The sequence below is a fragment of the Myodes glareolus genome, chromosome 4 (assembly GCF_982192425.1).
Source record: "Myodes glareolus chromosome 4, mMyoGla1.1, whole genome shotgun sequence".
Taxonomy (NCBI): domain Eukaryota; kingdom Metazoa; phylum Chordata; class Mammalia; order Rodentia; family Cricetidae; genus Myodes; species Myodes glareolus.
Genome location: NC_142029.1, coordinates 80,147,309 through 80,171,827, shown reverse-complemented (window position 1 = coordinate 80,171,827; position 24,519 = coordinate 80,147,309). Strand labels below are relative to the sequence as shown.

General features: G+C 45.5%; 1 protein-coding gene across 3 annotated transcripts; it reads right to left on the bottom strand.

Moving 5' to 3' along the window:
- Pou2af1 (POU class 2 homeobox associating factor 1) lies at positions 1 to 24,412 on the bottom strand. 3 transcript variants are annotated; one of them, XM_048416862.3, is made up of 6 exons: positions 24,104 to 24,412; positions 6,851 to 6,992; positions 5,696 to 5,826; positions 5,151 to 5,193; positions 4,799 to 5,064; positions 1 to 2,088 (listed from the first exon to the last, which is right to left on the bottom strand). In XM_048416862.3, exons 2-6 carry the CDS (start codon positions 6,861 to 6,863, stop codon positions 1,774 to 1,776), a joined length of 768 nt encoding a protein of 255 aa, XP_048272819.1. In that variant the 5' UTR covers positions 6,864 to 6,992; positions 24,104 to 24,412; the 3' UTR covers positions 1 to 1,773. The 3 variants fall into 3 exon arrangements, with proteins under 3 accessions (XP_048272819.1, XP_048272818.1, XP_048272817.1); XM_048416861.3 differs by lacking the exon at positions 6,851 to 6,992 and having other exon boundaries at positions 24,104 to 24,353; XM_048416860.3 differs by lacking the exons at positions 6,851 to 6,992; positions 24,104 to 24,412 and adding an exon at positions 22,322 to 22,609.
- Positions 24,413 to 24,519: the final 107 nt, after the last annotated feature.

The window sequence follows — 24,519 nt, the reverse complement described above, 5'->3', positions numbered from 1 at the left end:
TCATCTGTAAATCTTTATTGAAAATGTTGCCTATGAGTAGAATAACCTGGAAGGAAATCTGAATGGACGCCTGCAGTCAAGACTTGGGGTCTCAAGATAAGAAGGGGAAAGACACCAATTCAACCCTAGCAGATGTTCACACTGCTTCCCTTGCTGTTTCGTTTCCCCAGCGTTAACTCTTCCGTGGATGCCACTCCTGAATCTTCTCAAACCCTCAATTAGCTGGAAAATCTTGAATAGTGTTTTATATACAACAGGCCCTTAATTAAATAGGCTGGGGCATTCCCCCCCCCCTTCTTGTTCATGGTAACTACCAACACAAGTGTAAACTTATTTTCTACACGCTAAGGTTTATCTAAATATTAAAGTGGAATACAAATAATTCAGGATAAGCCTACCAGGATTTTAGGTAGATATTGAGAAATCTAAACTAAAATAAGCACAAAGCGTGAAGAAAAATGACAGGTGGCTTTCTTGGCGTTTTCCTTGAAAAGAGAAACAAAAAAGGGAGTGGGGCATCAAAGAAATTGTCACTTTCCAGAAACGTCTATTGCTTCTACATGGAATCCACAGACTAAGATGTGCCCGAGGGATGATGGTACCGTTAGCAAACAGCCTGCCAGCTCCAAAGACACATCCGCCTCAGGAGCAGAGTGCCCCGGAAACAGCAAAACATTCCACAGCAAATGCTAGGCTTCTCCAGCCAACAATAAAATAAAATCAAAACTGAAATGAAACCTAATGGGCCTGCCTACTGGGACTGTAGAAGCCCCAGAAGGATGGTCCTTGGATGGAAGCACCCTCGGTGCCACTTCGTGGTGGCTGATGGATGATTCTTGGCATGAAAAAAAAGCAAGCCCACATGGAAGGACTAAACGGGACCTCTCCTCACTGTTGGGCATCAGGGTCTTTTCCTGTTGCTCTGGCAATGCCTTGACAAAGGCAATTTAAGTGCTGGTGTCCTGGTAGGGGCCTGCAGAAGGGCAGAAACAGACAGGGCCACCATTATCCAGCTGGCCAGCCCCAGCTCTGCTCACAGTGACTGTGGAGAAGATCGGCTGAACCAAGTTAAAGTGATTCTTTTTCAAAGTTGGTTGCAGGTAGATCACTTCTCAGTCTCGCCTTCCTCACCCCCTTCTAACCACAGAGACAGCACATGCATGTGTCCCACTCCTCCTCAGCCCTGTCTCTCATTGCTCACTGACAGTCCAACCCACCCTGATAGTCCTGTCCCACCCCCTCTAACCAGCCCAGAGACATCTGCTTAGATTAGCCAAGGCTGAGAAGAGCAAAACAAAACTGCGGCATGGGAGAGTCTTGTCCATGGCTGACTCAACAGGGTGGTGCTGGCGACTTCAGTCTCCCTGTGGGATCCCATGCATTTCAGAATGGCAGAGAGGCTAAGCCATCTGAAGGGAGATTTAGAATGCCACGGCTCCCAGAACATGGGAGGCACTTCTCTAATGACGTGACATCAAGGGGAAACTCTGAGCTGCGGACTTGGTGACATTCAGTATTAGATTCTGCTCAGGACACCACTATAATTTACCCTCCAGAGAAAGAAAACTGGAAGAAGAAATAAGGAAGGAGAGGGACTGGGGAGGGGGCAAGGGAAGCAAGAAGGGAAGAAAGGAGGAAAGAAGGAACACAGCTCAGCTTTAGGCAGAAGGGATACCTAGGGAAGAGCCACTTAAACAGATAGGCGGCTAGGCTCCTTCTGAACTCATCTGAATCTCAGTTTCTGCGGAGAGGGCTGTTAGCGGCAGCGCAGCCCTAAAAGCCCTCCACAGAGAGGGTGTGGTTTAGCTCGTAGCTGCTGCTTTGCTCTTCCTCCAGAAGCAGCTTGTCAATGGTCAGGGAGCTGATGGCCCTTCTGGGGTCATCCATATCCTGAAGGACTGGCTCTGGGATAGAGATGGGGAGCTGAACAAACTGGGTCCCAGGCAGGGCTGGGGCTGGAGGTTGGTACTGCAGACTGGAGGCGGGCAGTGTGGAAAGGGGCTGAGGCCACGGGAAATAGGTGAGGGGTGCCTGGTGCTCCGGACCCTCCAGCTGGGGCCCCACGGCAGGTGTAGCAGTGCTTCTTGGCTGTGATGGGAAAACACAGGACCAGGGGTTAGCAACTCTGGGGTGCACACCTGCATTCTCGCCCCAGCGTGACCTCCCATTGTACCCCGCCTTCCGGGTACTGATATTTTACTGACTGGAACTTCGCTTCCTCCCTCTCAGTCTCCTAGAAGGGAGAACCCGAGTTCCGCTCAGTCTCCTAGAAGGGAGAACCTTAGCTCTGAGTTTCAAGCTTGTCCCTCCTTCTTCTAACTGTATGCTCAAGCAACTTCCCAATTTGGAAGGTTCACTTTTCCATGGAAGGGTATACAGAAAAAAAATGAGGTGTTGCCACTCAGTAAATTAGAGATTTTAAAGGCTTCATCCACAGCTGAGAAAAGAAGATGGATAAGGAAATTCTCCACATGGACAGATGCAAGACAGCCGATCTAAACCTCCCCTTTCCATCCTCGCCCTCCCCCACCCCGGTCATCTCCCCAGCTGCCACTGCATCTTAAGAGCAAACTGCAAAAACCATTTGGGGAAGACTTTCTGACAGCTTCCTGAGGAGTTTGTCACAACATGGATCCTGATCCCAGAGGTCTGGAGTAGGGCCTGGGATCCTCCCAGCCCAGTCAGACCTCAGAGGATGCTAATGCGGCTGGTGTAAGGACTGTAGTTTGAGTAGCAAAGCCTCAGGAAGTTTCATTATTGAACAATAGAGCCCATGACCCCCAACACGTGAGCTGGCGTGTCTATCTACTGCATTCAGTTTCTTCTCTCTCAATGTGAGCACACGCTCCCCAGCTCAGCTTTTTGAAGCCAGGTTGGACCTGGGAAACCCTTACTACTTCCATTATTTCAAATATCCAAATGAAAATCCTTTCTTTCAACTCTACCTATACAGGTCAGCTGAAACTGTCAGTTCCTTGCCTGGGGATAGAATTGTGGCTCTTATCTCTGCTGACCAGGGGTGCTGAGTGGTAGGTAGCTCAAGCCAGCTTTGATGAGGTAATTTACAAAATGACCAAAACAATGATTTCTTAATAAATACAGTTTGTTTGATACACAGAACCTTTCGAAGTGAAAGGCGGAGCTGATGAGAGAGGATAACTAATGAAAAGAATCCTCAGGTCTGAGTTGGCTTGGAATCACTCTCCCACCTCAGGCCCATTGCTGTGGAAGCGAACTGCCTGGGAAAGGTGTTGAATTAACTCTTGCTATTCACTCTCATCAAGCTCCACCCCCAGGTCAGTTTGTGGGATAGCCAGGTGGGCATGGCGTAAAAGCTCCCACAAACCTTGTCAAGAAAGCGCTTTGAAACAGAGATCAGGGACCCCGGAACGACGCTGGACCCTGGAGGCAAACAGAGAGGGCATGGGGAGCTAAGGCAAGCTCTACCACCAAGGGTGGGCTCTGAGACCATCCAGCCCTCCTACCCACAGTACCAGAACAGAGCTGTGGTGTGGGAGAATTGTCTGTAATCTGTCAATCATATTTTAAGTAAATGCTGATTGGCCAGGCAGGAAGTATAGGCGGGAAAACCAGACAGGAAGTAGAGGTGATGCAATGAGAACAGGAGAATTCTGGGAAGCAGGAAGATCCCTCCTCCATTCCTGCCCAGATCACCAAAGAAGCAACATGTGAACTGACAGCTGAAAAAGGTACCAAGCCATATGGCTAACAAGGATCAGAATAATGGGTTAATAAAAACTACAAGAGTTAACAAGAAGCCTGAGCTAATGGGCCAATCAGTTTTATAATCTTATGAAGCCCTCTGTATCATTTTCTTTGGGGTATGCCGGTTGTGGGGTGCTGGGCGGGACAGATACACCAACAAGCTGACCCTCATGTTACAGAGCTGGTCACCAGTAAGTCAACTAGCTCACTGGCTTCCTAGACCTTTTCTCCTCACAAACACTTAAGGGATTCCCATTCTTTTGAACACATGGGGACCAAGTATATATAAGTATAACTCCCTTCCTCCACTCGTCAAGGATGGGGGAGGTGTCCTATCCTACCAGGCACTAGAAGGCAGTCATTTGTTGACAGGGCTGGCAGATTATGGTCATGAGACTAATAACTAACATTTATGTAGTGTTGTCTGTATGCTAAGCATGGTCCCATGTGTACCAGCTCATCTGATTCCAATACTCAACATCTTGTTAGTAACTGCCATTGTTCCCATCTTAGAGATGAGGGCAGTGCATTTAGAGAGGTCAAAGTTCTACGCACAGAGGTACTAAGTAAAAGGCAAGGGGTGTTGAACACAGGACATTATGGTAGGAAACAAACAAAAACTTACAAGAGGGTCTGACCCAAAAGTAGTTTCCTTGATGAATAGTATCAACTTGGGCTCAGCCTGGAAGCCTTACAATAGTTTCCATTACTAACTGTTCCTCTGGACTGACAGGAACCCAGACCCTTCCTGTACAGATCTCACCTACTGCCCCATCTGCTAAAATCTCCACTCATCGAGACCTACCGTTTTCAGAGTAGCTGGGGAGGTTTGGACTGGAAGCAAGAGATCGTCCTAACCCACAGGAGTAAAAGATGTGACAATACATGCCTACAATGCCTTTGTGGAGGATAGATAGTTCCAGTCAATAGGAACAGGAGCAAGTCACCCTGGGAAATGCAGTGAACTTTGTTGACCCAGTAATCATGGGAATCGATAGCCAAGAAAACCAAGAGTTTTCTCAAGGGGTGCTATTAGCATGGATAGACAGGGTTCTGCGTTTGTGTGACATACCGTGACATTAGTAATGAGTGGCGGGGAAGCATAGGTCAGCACCGAGGAGGGTCCCACCACTGTGTAACTGGGGCAAACGGGCTGCACATACATGTCAGCTGAGTAAGGGCAGCTGACAGCCTCGTGGGACACATACTCCGTGTAGGGTGTCCATGGAGTCAAGGGCTGGAGGGTGGCCGGGGCAGGTTGGGAGAGCCAGCCAGCACACAATGTCCCCTCCTCTGTCACTGTGGAAGCAGAAACCTCCATGTCAAGGCAGGAAGGACCTGTCGAGAAAAAGGAAACGATAGAACTGCAGGCTCCTCCAGAGAGGGTCCCCACAGATACCAAGGCTTCAGAGAAGAGCTCTTACCCACTGTGCTGTAGGTTGCCAGGGGCTGGTGGGGCAGCACCACCTAGAAAGGGACAAGAAGACCAGAATGGGCATTGATTTATCTCTAGCAAGCCCTCTCTCTGTAGGGACTCCCAGGGACCCAGAGTAGGAGACTCATAGGGGGAAATCTCCCACCCCATACCCCAACCATCACCACCGGCATTCTTTGAGGGATTTATGTTTCGATTTAGCAAGAAGGCTATGCAATTAGAGAAATTTCCTGAATCCCCAACTCATACCATGGTGCGTACCATTGGCTCCCTCAAGCCTCATCAACAGGTATTTCCCCCCAAACAGATAAAAGCAAGAAGGACCGCTATTTCCCTCACCACCCTGAGGAACCACCCGCTTAGCTCACCCAGGGTCATCTGCTGTGTTCATGCACCATGAATGTTGCATGAACACTCTCGTCTTATCTCTCTGGTCACTCTGACAAGTCCAACTGCACACACACACACACACACACACACACACACACACACACACACCCCTGCGGATACACTGCCCCCACAACAGCCCCTCACCGCAGTAGGTGGGCCAGCTGCCCCATTGCTGGCATGGCCACGCTTTCTCCTCAGTAACTCCTTCACTGGCTCCTTGACTCGAACACCCTGGTATGGCCGTGGTGGGGCAGGAGCTTGCTCTGGAGCTGTGGCTGTAAAGAGGAAGATCACTGGAACCCCTGGCCCTTCTCAGATGCCCCCAACCACAAGTGCCCATTTCTTCTAACGCCCAACTCTCTACGTTGTACTTAACACGGCAAATCTTGGTGAGGCTTGCTAGAATATTTCTTCCAAGACTCCTTCTGCCCCCAAACTTTCTGGGGCTCTATTATATTCAAATAATTAAACCCTGTCCCCTTTGTCTAAAAGTGACAGGGCTTCCCACAGAACCCCATTTTTCTGACCCTTTTGCATGATACATGAACTGGCTCCAACAAGAAGGCCTTGTTACACTCCTCAGCATCCCCAGGAGATTTCACCTCCCTCTCTTCACTGCTGTTTCTGAGAACCAGAATTCTGATTCTGGGGCTACTTCTCTGACGCCTGCAGACCATGAAATTCCTGTACCCCATCTCCAACACATCTAGACTGGCACTCACATAAGTGACAGTAAAGAATGACAACCAGACCAAGCACTCTTGAGTCAGGTATAGCTGAATTCAGATCCCATCTCAGTCACAGTCTAGCATGTGGTCCTATGAAGTAATTCAATTTCTCCAAGCCTCTTAACCTGTAGCTTCTTATCAGATGAATGTTGGTCAGAGTAACATGGTGTGATACATAAAAAATAGGTTTATGTGTCATATAAAATCAGTTACGGAACAATCATTTAGCAAAGAGGATTTTGCTTGTTTTCTTGTCTCTTTGGGTTATTGGTGCTGTGGATATAACCTAGAGCCTTGTACCTGCTAGAGAAGTGTTCTACCACCGAGCTGTACTGTCTTCCTCCCAAATTCAATATATTTACTGCCTGCTAGATAACGATTGGTTATTTTTGTCTGTATGAGTTTAAAAATGTTTCCAACATGATTATAAACTTCTCAAGATATTGTGCCTCATCATTTCTGCCTCCCCAAGTGGCAGACATGCCTAAGCTCTCTATAATCTTGGTCCTGGCTGCTTGTTATAATCATCTGAGTGATGTTTTCAAATATACTTCTTTTATTATCCTCTTACCTCTCCTGGACATTTAGAGTTAATGGACTGAGAAAAGCATGTGTCTGTCAGGTCCTTGGTGATTCTCAGAACACGAGACAATGCTGATCCATGTGTCCTAGAAGCTGTGTCCACCTTGCTTCTGGGAGAATGTTTCCTTTTCCTATTCTCAAAATATCCAAGAATCCAAAGCATCAACAAAACCCGAGTCGGGGCATAGGGTTTTCCCTTGCCTGGAAGATCAGAGACAACCTATGCATGCAGATGAAAAGGCCCATGGAAGGCAGGCCAAGCTCTCGGTCATCCAAGATCAAGAAGCAATGGCCTCTGGGACTCACACAAGGAGCCCATTATCCTTCAAAGATAAGGGCCCAGGGACCCAGGCTTTGTATCAAAGGCCCGGAAGCCTGGGTATCTGTTCAACCCGGATGCACTGGGCTGCCTTGACTGAACTTTGTTCGGTAAACACCCAGCTGATACTGATAACAACGTGTGCTTCACTCTGCCCAAGACTTCCCACAAGGCTCTTAGGCGATCAGCACCAGCATGGTCTGGTCTTGAAAACCAGGAGGCAAAGAAGTCCTACATGGTCAGCCAGTGGGGTGGAAATGAGTTTCAGAGGCAGACAGTAAGAGAACCCCGCTCCTCAGACTAGGCGTCAGACCTATCTATGCTATGGTTTCCTAACTGATCATGGAGAAGAATCAACTAGAAAATGGTGTGTGTGTGAGGGTGAGTGAGTGCGTGCGTGTGTGCGTGCATGGGGGGGGGGGGTATCAGATAAAGAAAGCAATGAAACACCTACCAATGAGATGAGAGGTTTGGGCTGACATAAGAGTGTATACCATGAAGAGCCAGCATAGCATTTGTGCCCCGAGACCACTGCCATCTTTGTTCAAAACAGCAATGACAACAGACTTAAGGGCCCAAAATAGCTGCATTCAAATATGGGCTGTCACTTATTAGTAGAAAATTCCCAGATTTATGAAATGACTCTAGGCCTCCGTTTCCTTATCTGTAAAATGGAGAGACGTTTTTAACTTCTCAGTGACGTGCCTTTAGCCCCCAATCTTCCTTCTGACTGAATTCTCCTGCATGAGTGCTGCTTGCACACCTCGTCTGCAGAGTCCTGCTGAGCGCTCCCCACAGACGGAAGTGTGTAGGACTGCCAGGAGAGACAGGACAGGCACCTCTGCCTTTGCTTCATTCTGCTATCTCCTCAGCTTTCCTCACAGACATGTCGCTCAGTCTCTGCGGACCTCCGCTAAGGTTCCCTTCCACTCCTCCGGCGCAGAGCCTCACCTGAGCTGTTGTGCTCCCAGAATAAATAATGAGGGTTGGGTCCCAGGCGGGAGAAGGTCTAAGTACTATGGCCACCCTCTGAATTCAGCTGGGGGACACTACACATAACACCTCAGCCCAAATCAGAGACAGGAATGTGTTCCAGGTAGCTCTGATTTGCATGGACAGTTCTGGGAAAGGGCTTAGAGGGCTCCAGGTCCCGTTCCTTCTCTGGTTCTACTTCATCTCTGGAACTGGACACACCGTGCACTTGACTAGAAAAGGACTGGCCGGGCACTTCCAGATCTTGTGAAGTCGGGATTTCCTGGCCCCTGTTGCTTTAAAATCTAAGAACCTGGAAAGCTTTGGGGAGATGCTGCGAAGACAGTGCACTGCCTTTTAATGTCTCATCATCTCTGGGACACGCAGAATTAACAGATGTGTCCTGGCAGACCGTAAAAGTCCTGGTCTAGTACAGCTGGGGTGCTCCCACAGCCCTGGGTTTGCAGCCAGCTTATAAGGAATCTGGTAACTGATGCCATCTGAGCAGGCAAGAGTGGGGTTGTTTCTGAGGTGTCTCTGCTGAGCTCCGTGAGACATCAGAAGCCAAAGCATCAAGATGTCCCCCTAGGAAACTCAATGCACAAGGATACTTGTAAATTGCAACCTGCAGTTGAGGCCTTTCACACTAATCTAGGGAAAGTAACCATCGGCGTAATCCCCCAGTAAACACTGTGATCTCAATGTCGCCAGCACCAGAGCTGAGCTCACTATGGAAATTCGGAATGGAAATTCAATATGGAAAGACTTTGTCCAAAGTCACAGCTACCTTGGCTTGGGGCTGCTGAGTCCTTGAACTAATCTAACTTTCCAATGACTGCGCTGAAATAGCTCGTGACTTTTTCAAAAAAATATTAACGTAATCTAAAATGGCAATTATTAAAAATAGTATCTGAAGAAAATAAAGTAGAGATTGAAACAATACTGTATCGGCAGAGACGAGGAAAGCCTGGATTGGCGCTAACTAGAGAGTTTAACAATTCGTCAGTCAAACTGCCGCTCTGGGTAACACACTAGGAAAGCCTGAAACTTTCTCAGCATTCCTCTAGCGGTGTGAAGACCCCTGGAGCTTCTGTGAGCTTGAAAGAATCCACCACAGTGGAAACCAGTCTATCTGAACATGAACCTCTGGGAATCTCTTTGCACAGAGTTCACCACACTGACTTTCTTTCCCATTGGCCACCGGTTGCCCTTGGTATTCTAGGGAGGAAAAAAATGTTTTAAAAATCTAATGGACAGGAAACCCACACATCTGATCACAGGGAGAGCTTCCTTTTTTCAAAACTAGTAGTGTGAACAGTCAGCAGGGGGTGTTGCGCTTCCCCTGCCACACACACACCCAGACCACTACACGTCACAAAAAGAAGAGTCCTGCGGCTGCCATTCCACCTGGAGGTGCACAGCACGGTAGTTTGAAGCCAACAAGTCACATCCCACAGTCCCCGGATGCACACTGGCACCAATGCTCACGCTCCACCAAGCTGAGAGAATACAGGTTTCTGCTGAGCTACATAAGCATGGCACTCTGGTTTTCTCAATGACAGCACAATAAAATCTCACTAAGGAAATATGCAAAATCATCAGCACCTATTTATTTAATAATCTTATGCAAACCACAGCGCACGTACTACTCAACTAAAGAGCCAGTCGCCAGGTCTTAGTCGTCAGTAACCTGTCTTTCAGTATAGCTTTTAAAGAACCCATGTGGGATAGGTGCTGCCTGAGAAAAAATCCTTGCCTCCGCCATTGAGATTCCCCTTGGGTCGCCAGGCCAAGCAGCAGACTGGACAATTAAGAGCTCTGCCTAAAAACTCTGTAATATATAGGTCAAACACGAATTTACACCACCAGGGAGCCATAGAACAGGCGTCTTCACAGCTATAGGAACATTTCTGTCCCAGCCTGACAGGCAGTTCAGGCTTCAGTTGGAAAGTTGAACCTCAAGGCTACAGCCACGGCGGCCACTTGGAAAGATAAAAGCCACCTAGATGGAAGGTCACAGGACACACGCTATCACTTAAGACGCTGTCTGAATCGCTCCCGATGACCACTGTGAATGTTTTCTTTCGCTGCTGGTGTTCAATATCATCCAAAAGAAAACAGAGCTCATTAAGGTGAAGGACAACTCATGCTCTCTCTGTGCTTGTAGCAAAACCAAAACAAATAATTCAACAATAGGACTGCAAGCCTGGGGCTAGCGGACTTGCCCTAGCTTCTACTGAAAACAAACTCTGAAAAGTTGCTGACACTTTAACGTGAAGAGTCTTGTTTGTCTTGGTGGCCCGAGACAGCTGAGGTCTTCTGGGAAGCCTGAGATCGGGTAGGCCACGGGCTCGTTCACAGCCCCTACTGAAACGCGACTGCAGGTGCTCTTCTTAGCGTGAAGCTCACCACCGAAGTTTTCAAAGTCGCTGTTTTCATTTATGGACAATGGCTGATTTTTTTTTTTCTAAACAGGAAGAAAGACTTTGTTCTTTGGTCAGAGGGACTTGACATACTACAGAAAGATTTTCCCTCCCAATTCACACAAAATTTCCTTTTTTAAAAAAAAAATGTAAGCCAACAAAGCGTTGCTGTGTATATGTAAATGTGGGCTTTCTAGTCACTAATGCTTGAACCAGGAGAGTCCACAGAGGAGAACAATAAACATTCCATTTATACATTCTAGCAATCTATGTCATATTCAAGACGGAAAGGAAAATAGAGAGTGTGAAAAGGGGCAAGGGCCGGGGACATGACTGTATAAAAGTTATCTAGAAGATCTGAGAGAAGATAGGTAGAACTATACTTGAGTTATGATATGATATTGCTTGTAAGGCTGCTAGTGCAGCCAGGGAGCAAACAATGAGAGGTCTCTATCATGAGATCCCAAAAATGGTGGTTGGGTCTGGCTAAGTCAGAGAAGAGGAAGCAATCAGTGGTTTTCTTGCACTCCCTGAGACGACCCCACCCCCAAGAAACCACGTTCCTTCCCCATTGGTCCTGCAGTGTCCAGTCATCAGCCACAGGTGAGCCCACTGGGGAAAGGAGGAGGAGTCACTAAGAAAGCCCTCAAACTTGGAGAGGGAAAAAGGCCCCTGGGAAACAACACAGGTGATGAGTAGCCACCTGGTGTTGTCTGATGCTATCTAAGGTGACTGTGGTCAAGGACGCCAGACCTCAGACCAAAGTTATCCAATAAGGACAACATGCTGTCTCAAGAAAGTCATAGAGACCACAGCATGGGCTACCAAGCGTGACCCCGACAGGCGTTCCTCTCATTGTATTAGATGGAAAAAGAAAACCCATTTATGCTCATGCTGGACTTACCAGCTTCTGCCTAGGGTGCTTCTTCATGGAGACTTTGAATTACAGGTAGCCCACCCCATGACCTCAGGCAAAGCCAGTCAGGGGCCTCTGGCATGGAGTCTTCTGGGTGGCGAGGTTTCCTGAATTTCTCTTCACCAACACCACCGCACACTTGGTGCCCACTGTGCCTTCCACGCCACCTGTCCACCCTCTTTCCAAACCCACTGTGGAACAGCCAGGTACAGAAAGCTGTGGTAGACATCTTTGTATGCACACCTACTTGATGCTGAATGAAGGGGGGTGCGGTAGTCTGTGTGTTTCCAGGTCATAATCTGAACTCCCGGAAACCCTGAAATTCTCACCTACATTTTCATGAAGTTCTGTGGTGTGGTTCTCAGAGCCTCTGACAGAAACAATGTTATGGGGGGCTGCACTACAACCTCTGAAACAAACAAGAGATATAGTTGATACTCTCCTCCCCTTCTTCGAGTGATGAAGAGGGTGACGCCTTCGATATGTTCAATGGATTGTCCAATGGCTGCATTTATCAGGAACAGTGTCATCAAGCAAATCAAGACCTGATCCCAACATAGCCCATTTTTTCCTCACCACACACCCTCCTCTTGTCACTAACTGCCCCATTTTTCTCTCTATGTAGCATTGAAGGTCAGTCACCTAAAGGTCCTGGAGTCAATCCTAGCCTTCCTTCCTCTAGTTGGAATATTGGCTTGAACCATGTGACCTGTCTCTCTTGATGACCAATTCTCCAAAAAAAAAAAAAAATGGTGGTTTCCAGGTGATAGAGCCCTCCACAAGAAACTTGTCAAAAGTCTGCTCACATGAGGAGTGACAAGAACTGAGAGACTCAATTCCTGGCAAGGTTTTATTTTGGGTATTTTTCTACTGAAATGACAGCAGCTAAGTCCACCTGAGAAACCAGCTGCATCTGCCTGCCTTTTATAGAAACTAGGGTCATCAGAGCAGAAAGGGTTCCTATCTCAGATATACCACGTCTCTGATCCTGGGTCAAGACCAAGAGACATCTGGTAGACCATTTATCTGGCAGATACTTGTTGAGCGGATCAGACTAGGTCCTGGCCCTCGGGGAACTTGCCAGCTACTCAGGTGGGATACGCAGACTTTAATAAAATAATCACATAAGCAAATCTCGAATTGCAAACTGTGATGAAGCTATATCCGTTTCAGAACTGCAGTGTTCTGACTTCTGCTTCCACCTGATTCAGTAAGGCTTGAATGGGCAGCAAGCTGTCTCTGGGGACGGTATGGAGAGAAGAGAGGCAAGAGGCGTGACAGGCAGTTCTCTCTCCGGCTAGAGACTGACCCGGGGTCAATGGCTTGGGCCTTATCATAAGTATGAGTAAGAGAATGAGTCTCAGTCAAGATACTCAAAGTGATAGCCCCTCGGGATGTTGCCCCAACTGCTGTCTGCCCTTGGGTGATTAGCCTAGGAGAAGAACAGCCCCATCTAGACTCAGTCTCAAGTGTTAACTTCTTTTCATTTTCCTCATGTGTGCATGTCTGTGAAGGATCCGGGGATGAATATGTGTGTATAGATACACATGAAGGCCAGAGTTCAACCTACATGTCATCTACGGGAGTAGTTTTTCTTTTTAAGGTGGGAGCTCTCACTGCCCTAGAACTTACTGACTCAGCTAGACTGACTAACCAAAGGATCCCATCTTGCTTCCTAGCACTGGGATGAGAGGCACATGCCACCATGCCAGTTCTGGGGATCAAATTCAGTACTCATACTAGCATGGCAAGAACCTTGACAACCAAACTATCTCCCCAGACCTTGTGTGTCACTTTCTGAGACTCAAATTTGCAGTGATTGTTTTTTTTTTTTGAGTCAGTGTAGAGCTACCCTTGACGAAATCATTGCCCACCCCCATCTGGGGTGGACCTATTTCAACTGAAAGAGGAAGAAAAGTCTAGTGTCATGCAAAGTTCCTTTGCCCTGAGATACAGGGTGGTACTCATTAGGACCTGGCAGACCTAGCGTGGAAGCTTGCTACCGTGGTTTATTACCTGTGTGACCCTCAGCAAGTAACTTAGTTGTGTAAGCCTCAGTTTCTCCACCTGTGAAATGAGAACAATACTGTCTGTTTAAAAGGGCTGTGAAGATTATGTATGCACTGACGTGTGGCGTATAACAGGTGCCAAGCAAAAAGTCGCTATCACCCGCCTTACCTTGTTGCCTACTGAGACTAAATGTCTGAGCATACCCAGGACCCTGCTACCTACAAAACCTGTCTCACTTTGTCTTTATCATTCTCCTGGATGTCATCTTCAACTACCTGGGCGTAAAGCCCCCAAGGAAAGCTTTATTGAGGAGACAGAGATGCCAAGGATAGAAAGGGATTGACCAAAGACCTCACTGAAAGACAACAACCTTAAACAGGAGAGAAAAACCTGGCATTGGCTTTTGTAAAATTATATAAGCAAAGCATATTTCTGTCTTCAAAAGCCACTAGACAATTGGGCTGGCAGCCTATTTAAGGATTTTTTAAAGCTGCCTCTGAGAGGAAACACCTTGAATACGTTTGAGTGCTAGTAATTAGGTAAGAGACAAAGTGTGATGTTATGCCCTTGTCCTGACCTTGAATGCTAGCTACTCCTTAAGGAATCCGTAGGTGTCTCTAAAAAACAGGGACATAGCCACAGCTGAGGCTGGGTTGTAGATATTCCTTCAGTGGGTCTGAATAACTAGAAACACATATCGCTTGTGAAGTATCTATGTGGTTATGTATACAAGGAATACAGTTCTAGAATGTAGTCCTCAGGGGGGTGTAAGGGTTGTGTCACCTGTTAGAGCAAAGAAGATTCCTGGCTCACACATTGGACATTACCTCCACTTCACAAAGAGCAGCAGCCTCAAAGCAGAATGTGTGTGTATGTGTGTGTGTGTGTGTGTGTGTCTGCATGTGCATGTGTGTGTGTCTGCATGTGCATGTGTGTGTGTGTGTGTGTGTGTGTGTGTGTGTATGTGCCTGTGTGTGTAATGGCCTAACCTGAGAACTCATGACCACCAGTCCCATATTAAACCTACCCAACCTACTGCTAGCCTAAATTCCATAGGAAAGCAACTCCATCAGGAGAGATAGAGCAGATGAGAGGAATTCATCTTCATTTATTAAATAAAGTTCTGAATCTAGAATTATTGACTCGATCTGATATAGGTCAGGAAGAAAAGTCTGTGGTTGGGCAGCATGAAGAGGCAGGTAGATGTACAGTGGTTACTTTCTTGCCTAATACCCAGTTTTAGTTTTCCGAGGCTGAAGAGAGTCTTATAAAAGAAATTCATTTTTATCCTGAGATTCTTGGGTAAGGACTACTCTCTTCAAGGATGCAGCCGGGGTTGTATTTAAGGATCAGGTCCAACTGCCCAGTCTCAAGCCTCATGAGTTGTGTAGGGTTTGTAAATTGTCCTGGTGACTGCCTCATGAAGGAAAACATAACTTGTCGTCGAGATGGGATTTTGCAACAGTTCTCGGATTTACTAACTAACCAGAGGCCCTAATAATATGGGAGGCTCCCTTATAACGGGCACTGGAGGAGGGGTTATTAGACTATCAAGTCTGAGAAACATGTCACCAGATCATGTTTTTAAGAAATTGCCTCCTTCCGAATTCTCCAGAAACCCACATGACTGAAGACGTGACCTTCGCAGCTGCAAAGCTTCATGAAAACCAACACCCTTCACCGTGACTCACCCTGTGAGCCTAGAACCTGTGACTAGCTCTCTGTAAGCCTAGAACCTGTGACTAGCTCTCTGTGAGCCTAGAACCTGTGACTAGCTCTCTGTGAGCCTAGAACCTGTGACTAGCTCTCTGTGAGCCTAGAACCTGTGACTAGCTCTCTGTGAGCCTAGAACCTGTGACTAGCTCTCTGTAAGCCTAGAACCTGTGACTAGCTCCCAGGGCTCTTGGTCAAAGGACTGAGGGGCTGGTTAGAGCCCGTAAGACCCCTAGGACAAGATTAAGATGCCAGCAAGTGCCTAAGAGGCCAGGAAATCAGGACATGAACAAACAAGCCAAGCTCTGGGCATCCCCACCCCAGAGATGCTTCATCTTGGCTTTCATGTTAGGATCCCACAAGTCATTTGATTTGAAGAGAGAATGTCAACAGTATTTATGGGCATTTATGAGCCTAGACATCCTTGGATTTTTTTTTATTCCGATGCTAAAATGCCACAGTGTTTTCCAGAACCTAATCCATGAACCTGATTATCATCACGTGTCCTTCATGACCTACACATGCCCTATGGCATCATCGCTGATCCCATCTTCCCATTTGCTGAAGATAATTTGTTTCATTGCTTCATTTATCTAGGAGTTACATCACCGGATGCCCAGCACACGCAAGCACAGCATAGTGATAATGTGGCTGACTTTTTCCCCACACTTTTCTTTCCTGAGCGGATAAACCTCTCATCCAGTACTAAAACTCATTATTTTCAACATTTTTTCTCTCTCCTTTCTTTCCCAGCTCCTCAACATTTGCTGCTCCTAGGAGATTTTAAGAATATTTATTATCGTCTCCCTTCTCTGTAAAAGCTTGATTCTTTCTAATGGATTAAACGGTAATAGAGTTTTCCTGGATAGTGATCGACTCCTTTCGGGCACCGACACCTAGTCTGAAAATGATTCTGGCTTATAAGTCTTTAGCTGCCCCCTTTTCCCGGCAAGTACTGCTAATGAAACCATTACTAAAAAAAGGAGGCAACACATTGCTGTTTCGGTTTTCGGTATCATCAGCGCTATTTCTTGACCATTTCAAGTGCTGTTCTCCGCACAACCTACTTATAAATACCTCAGTCCAAACTTGTAAGTTAAAAAACAAACACAAGTTCTAAGCCCCATGCTCCCTGATGAGGGTGGTAAGGAAGTCATGGACAAACGGGCCTCAAACTGATCAGCTTAGACAACAGCACTGACCCTGATCCCAAGTCCTGTTATTAATTCCAGGACCAGGCATAGGCACCCTGGAGCTTTGCAAGTAATGTCAAACTCACAAATTATAATTTATAGGTAGCCTGCATAAACTCTGCCCTTAGTGAGGGAAAATAATAATAGTAACAGCTACTTTACTGGGTGTTTGTTTACTGCCAAGCAAGGTAGTAAACACCCACCACAACCCATGAAGGAAGAACCACATCCTTGGTGTATACAGAAAGAGAAGAGACGTCCCAGAACCACAACCAGTAAGGCATAGATCTGAAACGCGTATCTGCTTGACCCTGAAGCTGATCTTTAAACTCCTAAAAGCAAACAAAGAGCAGCAATATTCCTTTACAGCTCTAAATAAAACCCCACTCGTAATAGCTTTCTCTCCAATAAGTAAACACATTATGAAAGAATCCTGAAGGTTTGAGCAGTCGTCTGTGGGCTAACGTGTTTTGTCTCACTGTAGGCCTTTATCTAACATAGAGAGCCTTGGCTTTCACCAAACACATCTCCTAAGCCCTAGGAGGTAGCACAACTTGGTGGTGGCAGGAGACAGGGCAGCTTAGCACATCAATATTTTGGGTCTGCTTTGGATGAATTTTATCTCATAGGTGAGTTACCAATATAATATTTAAGAGCATCTTATAATAGGACCCATGTCATGGCCTTTTTATGAGAAGCAGATGAAAGAGTACAAAGTGTGGCAAAGGTTGACAGTTGTCACATCCAATGTCGCTTGTTCCTTCTTTTTTAGCGGCCCTTGCACTGGCAACATGCCCGTCTAAATAACATGTTCTTCTCCCTTGTAGATGGAGTAGCCATGAGATGTCAAAAGAGGTTGTGTGTTAGGAGAAGGGACAGTAATGAATTACACATATGTGTGTGTGTGTGTGTGTGTGTGTGTGTGTGTGTGTGTGTATACACACACACACACATAAATATACCTTTTTCCAGTTCTTCTTTCAAGACTTGGTGATCATCAATGTGGTGGCCCGAGTTAGTGACAACCAGGAAATTTTGAAGACAAAAGTCATATGGCATAGACATCAGAATAGAAAGACAAAATAAGCCAGAATCTCGTTGGCAGTGCAGAGACCCCACGGGGTCCTGGGAAATCTACTGTGAACTTCTTTTAAGTAACAAGAGGTACAGTCCAGAATCTCACTTAAATTCCTATTATGTCACTTCTCTATGTTAGCAAAAAAATGTCACCTAAACTGATCCAAAAGAGAATTCATATTCTGAGGGGCACTGAGTGCCCTACCCCCTACCCCACAGCTGCCATTTAACACTATCAGAAGACCTGAACACCTTCTGTTAATACTACCTCAAAGATCAATGATATATAAGAGGCCATCAATTTTGACCACCAGCAATAGTTCAAGGCCTGTACAGTAAAATCATCCAGGAAGAAGGTTTACTCAGAATTCCTTAACCTCTAGAAGTTCCCTTATTGGATAGGAAGTACAGTATATATGAATACATGCTAGCATGGAATAATGAAATAAATGATTAAAACATGCTTCTATTTCTCACTCTTTTGCCCCCCCCCTCTCTCTCTCTCTCTCTCTCTCTCTCTGTGTGTGTGTGTGTGTGTGTGTGTGTGTGTGTGTGTGTGTGTGTGTGTGTGTATATATATATATATATATCTATATATATATATATATATCTGACTCTTTGTTTTGTTTTTTGGTTTGGTTTGCTTTTTTTCAAGGCAGGCTTTCTCTGTGTAACAGTAGTCCTGGCTGTCCTGAAACTCGCTCTGTAGACCAGGCTGGCATCGAACTCTTTGCGATCCACCTGCCTCTGCCTCCCAAGTGCAGGGATTAAAGGCATGTGCCACCACCGCCTGGCTTCTGCTCTCTTTTCTGTCTCAACATTTCCCGGGCCTCAAAAGTTTAAACAATATTTATTCTCATATCTTTTTCTAGTTCAAGTTGTGCTATGAATTGGGTATTACCTCCTGCTAAGCACAATAGTAATCACCTACTATAACCCATGAAGGGAAAACTGTATCTTAATATATACACATAATTTCTGCTCCTGGGGCAGAACTAGAAGCTCTGGAATGGGGTTGAGACATCAATATTACTGAGATCTTCCCCTGCCCATAAACATCCCAGTATACAGCTAATGTTGCAAAGAAATGCTCTGGGCACATATAAGACTCCTTTCTACTAATTTAAGAACCTCTGTTTTAAATTTTTTTTAAAAAAAAATAGGGACATAAGAAAACTCAGCAATTAGAACCCAAGTTCGATCTCTGGGCTAGGAAAAGACTAATTCCACAGTGGCCATGTAGCTGGCTGAAAGACCCCAAGCCCTTTTATCTGTAGATTTGGAAGTATAATTCATTTATCATGAGTGCAAGAATAATGCCTCCATTCACAGGGCCTGCACAGCCAAGGCACAGGAGCCTCCAAGAAGGTTCTTTCATCCAAGGCATTCCCACTCTTACCAAGACATTCTTCCTAAAAACAAAAAAACTAGAGTCGTTATAAAAGATGTCATAAGGGAAGAGTTATTCAAACAATCATAATCAATTACCAAACTTTGGTTTGAGTAGCTAGCTAACAAGAGAAATTAGTAAACATCTTCATTTAACTAGAAACTAAACTACTGTAGGAAAGTTGGCGGGGGCGGTGAGGGGGATAAACCTGATGCTCCTACTTGGTACTGAGAAAGCCAAAAGCAAATGTTTACAGAACTTCCTAATGAATCAAACCAGACTCAGCAGAAAAGTACAGACAACCTTGATTTTTTTTTCTTCCTAACTCTTCATAAAAGAACAGATTTACATGTATGAGCTGGTACTTCTGAGCTGATACTTCAGTACTCCTGAGCTGGTAAATATTGAGAATTAGGGATACATATTTGACATCTTTCTTCAGTAAATATAGGAAGACAAGAAAAAAGGTTCACCATGGAAATCATTTGCTCTTTTACCAATAAAACTGTATTCTTGTGTTGTGGAACACTGTTTTCTGGGCACTACATTCCCATTTCAGTAAGAACCCGTAAGACCTTCACAAGACTGAGCTTGTTCACATTCTACCACAAAAGCCATGGGGAGGAAAAGCCATTAGACACCACCTGTTCGAGCTACTCACTCACTCATTTCTGGCCCCTACCCTCCAGTTGTATGTCATTCTTTCTCCGTGAGAACTAGTCTCAGGAGGAGCTAGACTAAACTAGGAAGCAAAGGACTAACTAAAGGGGCTTCATTTGCACAGATTAAGGGGAGTCATTCCCCATGCTAAAGTAGGAAGTTTTGGTGGTACAGATATTTGGGAGTCACCCATGCTTCTACAAGTAAGCCATATAAACCAACAATTTCACCAACCTACACTTGTGTAGATTTATGACTTTGGTCTGTCATTGGTTCTCTTCCTGGGCTTATTAGAGATCTGTTCATCTCTCCCTCAGAGATGTGCATCTTCCCCAGTCTACCTCCACATAAAGAACCTACGAATTTACATCTTTCCTTCGGATACCTCCTGCTAGCAGTAAGAACTCAGCGCACAAGCTTGGTAAGGGAAGGTCTTTACTGAGCTCATTAAACAAAGGCTGTGTCTTAGAACGGAAAAGGTAGAGGTTGTCCACATAGTTTAAATTACTTCCTGCTCTAAATATACATGAATTTATGCATGAGATAGTTTCAAAGTTCCAAAATTCACATGTATAGCCCTTAGTCTCTTTAACTACTCTTAACAATATATTTCCTAGTTAGTGAAACCGTAAGGTAAATCCTAAAAGTAGAATTCACTAATAGTGAGAGTTAGGAGTCCCTGGTTTATCTGTTAAACCTCTCTGATCTGTTCCAGATGTCTGCCAAAGGAACATGGCTGTAATGATTTGGTAGTAACCAATTCCTGTGTCTAAGGTGCCCCTTGCCTTAACTACAGTGACAACATGGCCAAATCCACAGGACCTGAGACAACCAGTCAGTATGAAGAAAAATCAGTTAATCCTGCCTTCCACTCTCACAGATCTTTCCCTAATACAAGAAACAATGATAAAAAAAAATCTCACCTTTACCTTTAAGTTTTTTCCCCCTTTCCAACAAGTGATACTCAATTTATTACATATTGTTCCATCACTTCTCAGGAAGATTTTTAATCAATTAGATTTTTTTGTCATTAACAAACTACTGAATGAATTGAACACATGCTTTGTCTACCATTGATGCTAACACTGTACAAGACCAAGATGCTGAGTAACCTGGGGAAATGAATGCCTCAAGTACCAACCAGGCGTCTAAGTGAAGAGGTGAGCATACTCCATCTCTAAAGAGCCAGATAGGCTCATCCACTAGCATTACATCTATACAACTCTGCTGATATAGCAAAAGCAGTCCTGCAAAATATGCCAATCAAGAAACACAGATGTGTTCCAATAAAACTTTATTATAAAAATTGACAATAAGCCCAATTTGGCACGCAGGCCAAATTGTGTTGTAGACCTTTGGAGAATGCAGCTAGATTCTATCACTCAAAAATATTTGACCCGAACTCTTTGGAGGTTAGGGAAAGATATACAACAGGGATGCTGGCACAGTCTGGTGGGCCAGATAGGCTTATGGAAGAAGGAAGGCATTAACTGACCGCTGTGGCTGCTTATTGGACACATGAGGTCCACTTTGCCTACATTCTTTTTTTTTCTATGTTCAACCTTTCAATGAAAAGTTGACATCTAGATAAAATAATCTCCAGATTCTTGAAACTTTAATAAGAGTTTAAAATATGGCCTTGAACTGAAAAGCACATTTTCCACTCATGCAATAGTGGTCACTTCCATTTGAAAATGTGTGAATCAAATTGCTTTAGAAGTTAGTATTTCGTGTTTGAGCAAGCTAGTGCCTTGCTGATTTCAGTCTCTAGCCTCATGAATGCTCAATGCAATTTTATATAATTTTCCTGGGTTTTGTCACTTTGAGCAAACTTATGGTTTTAAAAGTTGCCAGACAGCTGGCGTGCTAACTCATGTGAAATTTAATTGTTACAGTTAACATTTTATAATGGAGTGTTGTAATAATTATATCAACGTAAGTTTAGCAAAGGAAGGGACATGTGGGTGGGGGGCAGATGAGAGCAAAGTATAATGACACATATGATGAAGATGCCATGATGAAATACATTACTCTGTATAGTAACTTACTTTTTTTAGCTTAGCAGAGGAAGAGCAAACCTTATGGAAACTGCTTGCATACAAAATAGAACGTTCTATAGCCAACGGTTAACATAAAGCCCAAGCTGATGCCCCCAATAAGTACAGGCATATTGGCCAGAGGCAGGTACAGGCTCTACTTTAATCCTCACAAAGACTTGGTGAGGCAGATGTTCAAATCCCCACGGTAAGAGTGAGAAGATGTGAGATTACTCAGTCAGAGGCCAAGAGTCAGAGCCAGCCCTGTCTCGGTCTAGCGGTCAAGCTGTCCCAAGCTGGTCCTACCATGTTGTCCTAAGTCCTCTACACGAGACAGGGGTGGCCAGTGCCGGGGAGAAGGAGAAAGTCTGCAGATGGACCAACTTCTCCATCCAGATGACACCCAGACCTGGGACCTCCAGGCTTCCGTATCTCAATGTCAACAGGTCTGAGCTTTGGCACGCTGCTCTCCCTTCTGAACTAAAGCCTGTGTTCACCCTGAGTCCACTCATAGGAATTCACAGCCAAACAGGGAGGAGGCGGCAAGTGCACTGCGATTGTTTTCTTAACTCTTTCCTAACCCTGGGTACAGTCATTTCAGCTCCCGCCTGAAGGGTGGTTTCTGAAATAAGAAAGTGCCTTTTCAGCACTCCGGGTGTCTGATTGCAAACCCTGCGATCTCAGCCTGCGACTCTAAGTGGGCTGATGGCACTGCCTTGATTTTACTGGGTTTCCCACAAGTCTTACTCACATGACCTTGGGTCCAGGGTAAAGGGATAGGTCTGGTGAACGAGGCCTTTCTTCATTTCCTCCAAGGCCCCCAAGGACTGTTTACAAGAATATTTCCTTCACTGTTCTAGTGCATTCTGGTCTACCTGGCTGGCCCTGTGGTATGAGCAGGAAGCAAGCCCTCCAACAACTCTCAAAAAAAAAAAAAATCTGTTCCTCTCCAAAGAGGCACTGGAGAAGAAAAATACAGTGGGTAGCAACACTGAGAGACGATGGCAGCTTCTTTGTTGTAGGCAAGCAGCCCATACCTTAGGAGCTAATGCCAAGTCAGGGCAACTGGCATCATTCTGGTGGCACCATCAGTGTATTAAGGGCAGCTAAGCACAGTGGGATTGTTCTTACCCACATTTTAAATATGCAAACTCTAAGAGTTTTGTTTTTTTAAAATGGAAGTGCTCACACAAAACTTCAAGCAAGAAGGCATACCAGTACTCAAAAGGCCCCAGAAGACATTCAGACCAATCTAGATCCTTGCAGTATTTCCACTGGTGTGACTGACACTCTGCTTCCAGAAGGACAAGGTTTTACTTTGGTCACCTTCTGGCATGAGTCCCATGCTACCTGAACTGGAAGAGATGGTTAAAACCCTTGAATTCAAATTAAAGCTAATTTCTTCTTGTTTTTAAAAATGAAATCTCGCTGATATCAATGATAGGACTTTGTAAACTGAGAGATGTTGAAATTGCTCCTCTGAGTCACCTATGAATAACAAAAATCAGTTCCAGAGAACTTGGGGATTGAGAAATAAAACAGTGAGTTAGTGATAATGTATGCCACATTTTAATCCATGAAGTGATATTTTCAGATTTTCTTTTTTAAAATAAAGCCCTCCAAAATTTATTTTTATTTTAATCTGGATTATCACATAAATTTGATTGAGATGTGGTATACTTAACTAACGAAAGGCATTTGATGGGATTAATCCTCTAACAAAGAAAGATAGGAAAATTTGTTGATAATAGATTTACTTGAGGAAGTGCGGAACTGAGCCTTATTAATACGGTTCGACTTTTGTGAGATTATTCAGTTGACTTTGTTTACCCCATGAAAGGAATGTTGTAGATAATGTCTGTGAGAGTTCCATTATCAATAACGCACGATTCTTTTCAATCCACAGAACGGAACATACAGCTCACAGTTGTTCCGTTCAACTCCAGGGATAAAAATCAAGGTCAAAGATAAACCCACGGGCCCCTTGCAGCGGAACACAGAACTAGCCACGCCGCAGAATAAGGAAGAGAACGAGAAGAAGCCGGAGAGAAGCAGCGAAGACAGGCTTCACACAACTGGGCTTCCATCCCATCCCAGCACATCCACAGGAGGGAACCACCTTCGGCAGAACTCGGGTGGAAATGGACCCACAGAACTGAACAACAAGCCGAAGAGCAGGTGTCCATGAAAGCAAAGGCCCTCACGTGAAGAACTGCTCCAAACCCATATCATCTGTGGTTTCCGTCTCATGAATCATAAACTGCCCTTTCCTCACCTCAGTGATTCATGCCCAGAACCGGAGATGCAATGAGCTGTCCCACCTTGGGACACTAGTTCGTTCCCCCAAGTTGGAAAATGAGCATCACCTCTGACAGACTGGTTTTCCCATCCAACTCCATCTCGCCCACCTCAGCAGTCTATGCTCCCCAGGCCCTCAGCCTAAACCCTGTGCTCCCATCCCCGCCAGCAGCTCTCTAGTCCTGGAGCCTGTCTCTGCCTGCTTGGCTTTGACAGCCACAACCAAACCACTTACATTTTTGCCAGAGCATGGCCTGCGACAGGATGTTGCCTTTTCTCTTTGAAGCAGACAGTTTGGCTTCTTTAATGTGACTGGGTGTGCTTTCCTCCCGTGGAACCACCGTTTACTCTGAGGCTGTTTCTTCGGCTTTTTAAAGGCCTACGTTCCCGCTGAGTGGGGCCACGTCATCACACACATCCTCCCACCCCAGGCAGGGCTGTGCTTTCTCTTCGGCAACGCTGCCTGTCACCCCACTGTGTGCACTCCAAAGGCCCCCACTGGCTGAAGAGTGTTTTACACACCAGAGCCAGCCAGCTGGGACTGTATTGAGCCTCCGCGCAACACAGGAGGCCACGGCCATTTGTCCACAGCCACGGAGCGTTGGGTAGCCACAGCGTACGAGGGACTGGATGAATACAGAGTGGAACCTG

What these genes read in the sequence shown, in the direction of transcription:
- Pou2af1 (XM_048416860.3), bottom strand. Translation starts at nt 22,376, where the DNA reads ATGAAGAAAGGCCTCGTTCACCAGACCTATCCCTTTACCCTGGACCCA. An exon ending in TACCCTGGACCCAAGGTCAT is followed by an intron (nt 5,827 to 22,321) that starts GTGAGTAAGACT and finishes TCCTCTTTACAG; the next exon opens with CCACAGCTCCAGAGCAAGCT. An exon ending in CACTCATTACTAATGTCACG is followed by an intron (nt 2,089 to 4,798) that starts GTATGTCACACA and finishes TTCCCATCACAG; the next exon opens with CCAAGAAGCACTGCTACACC.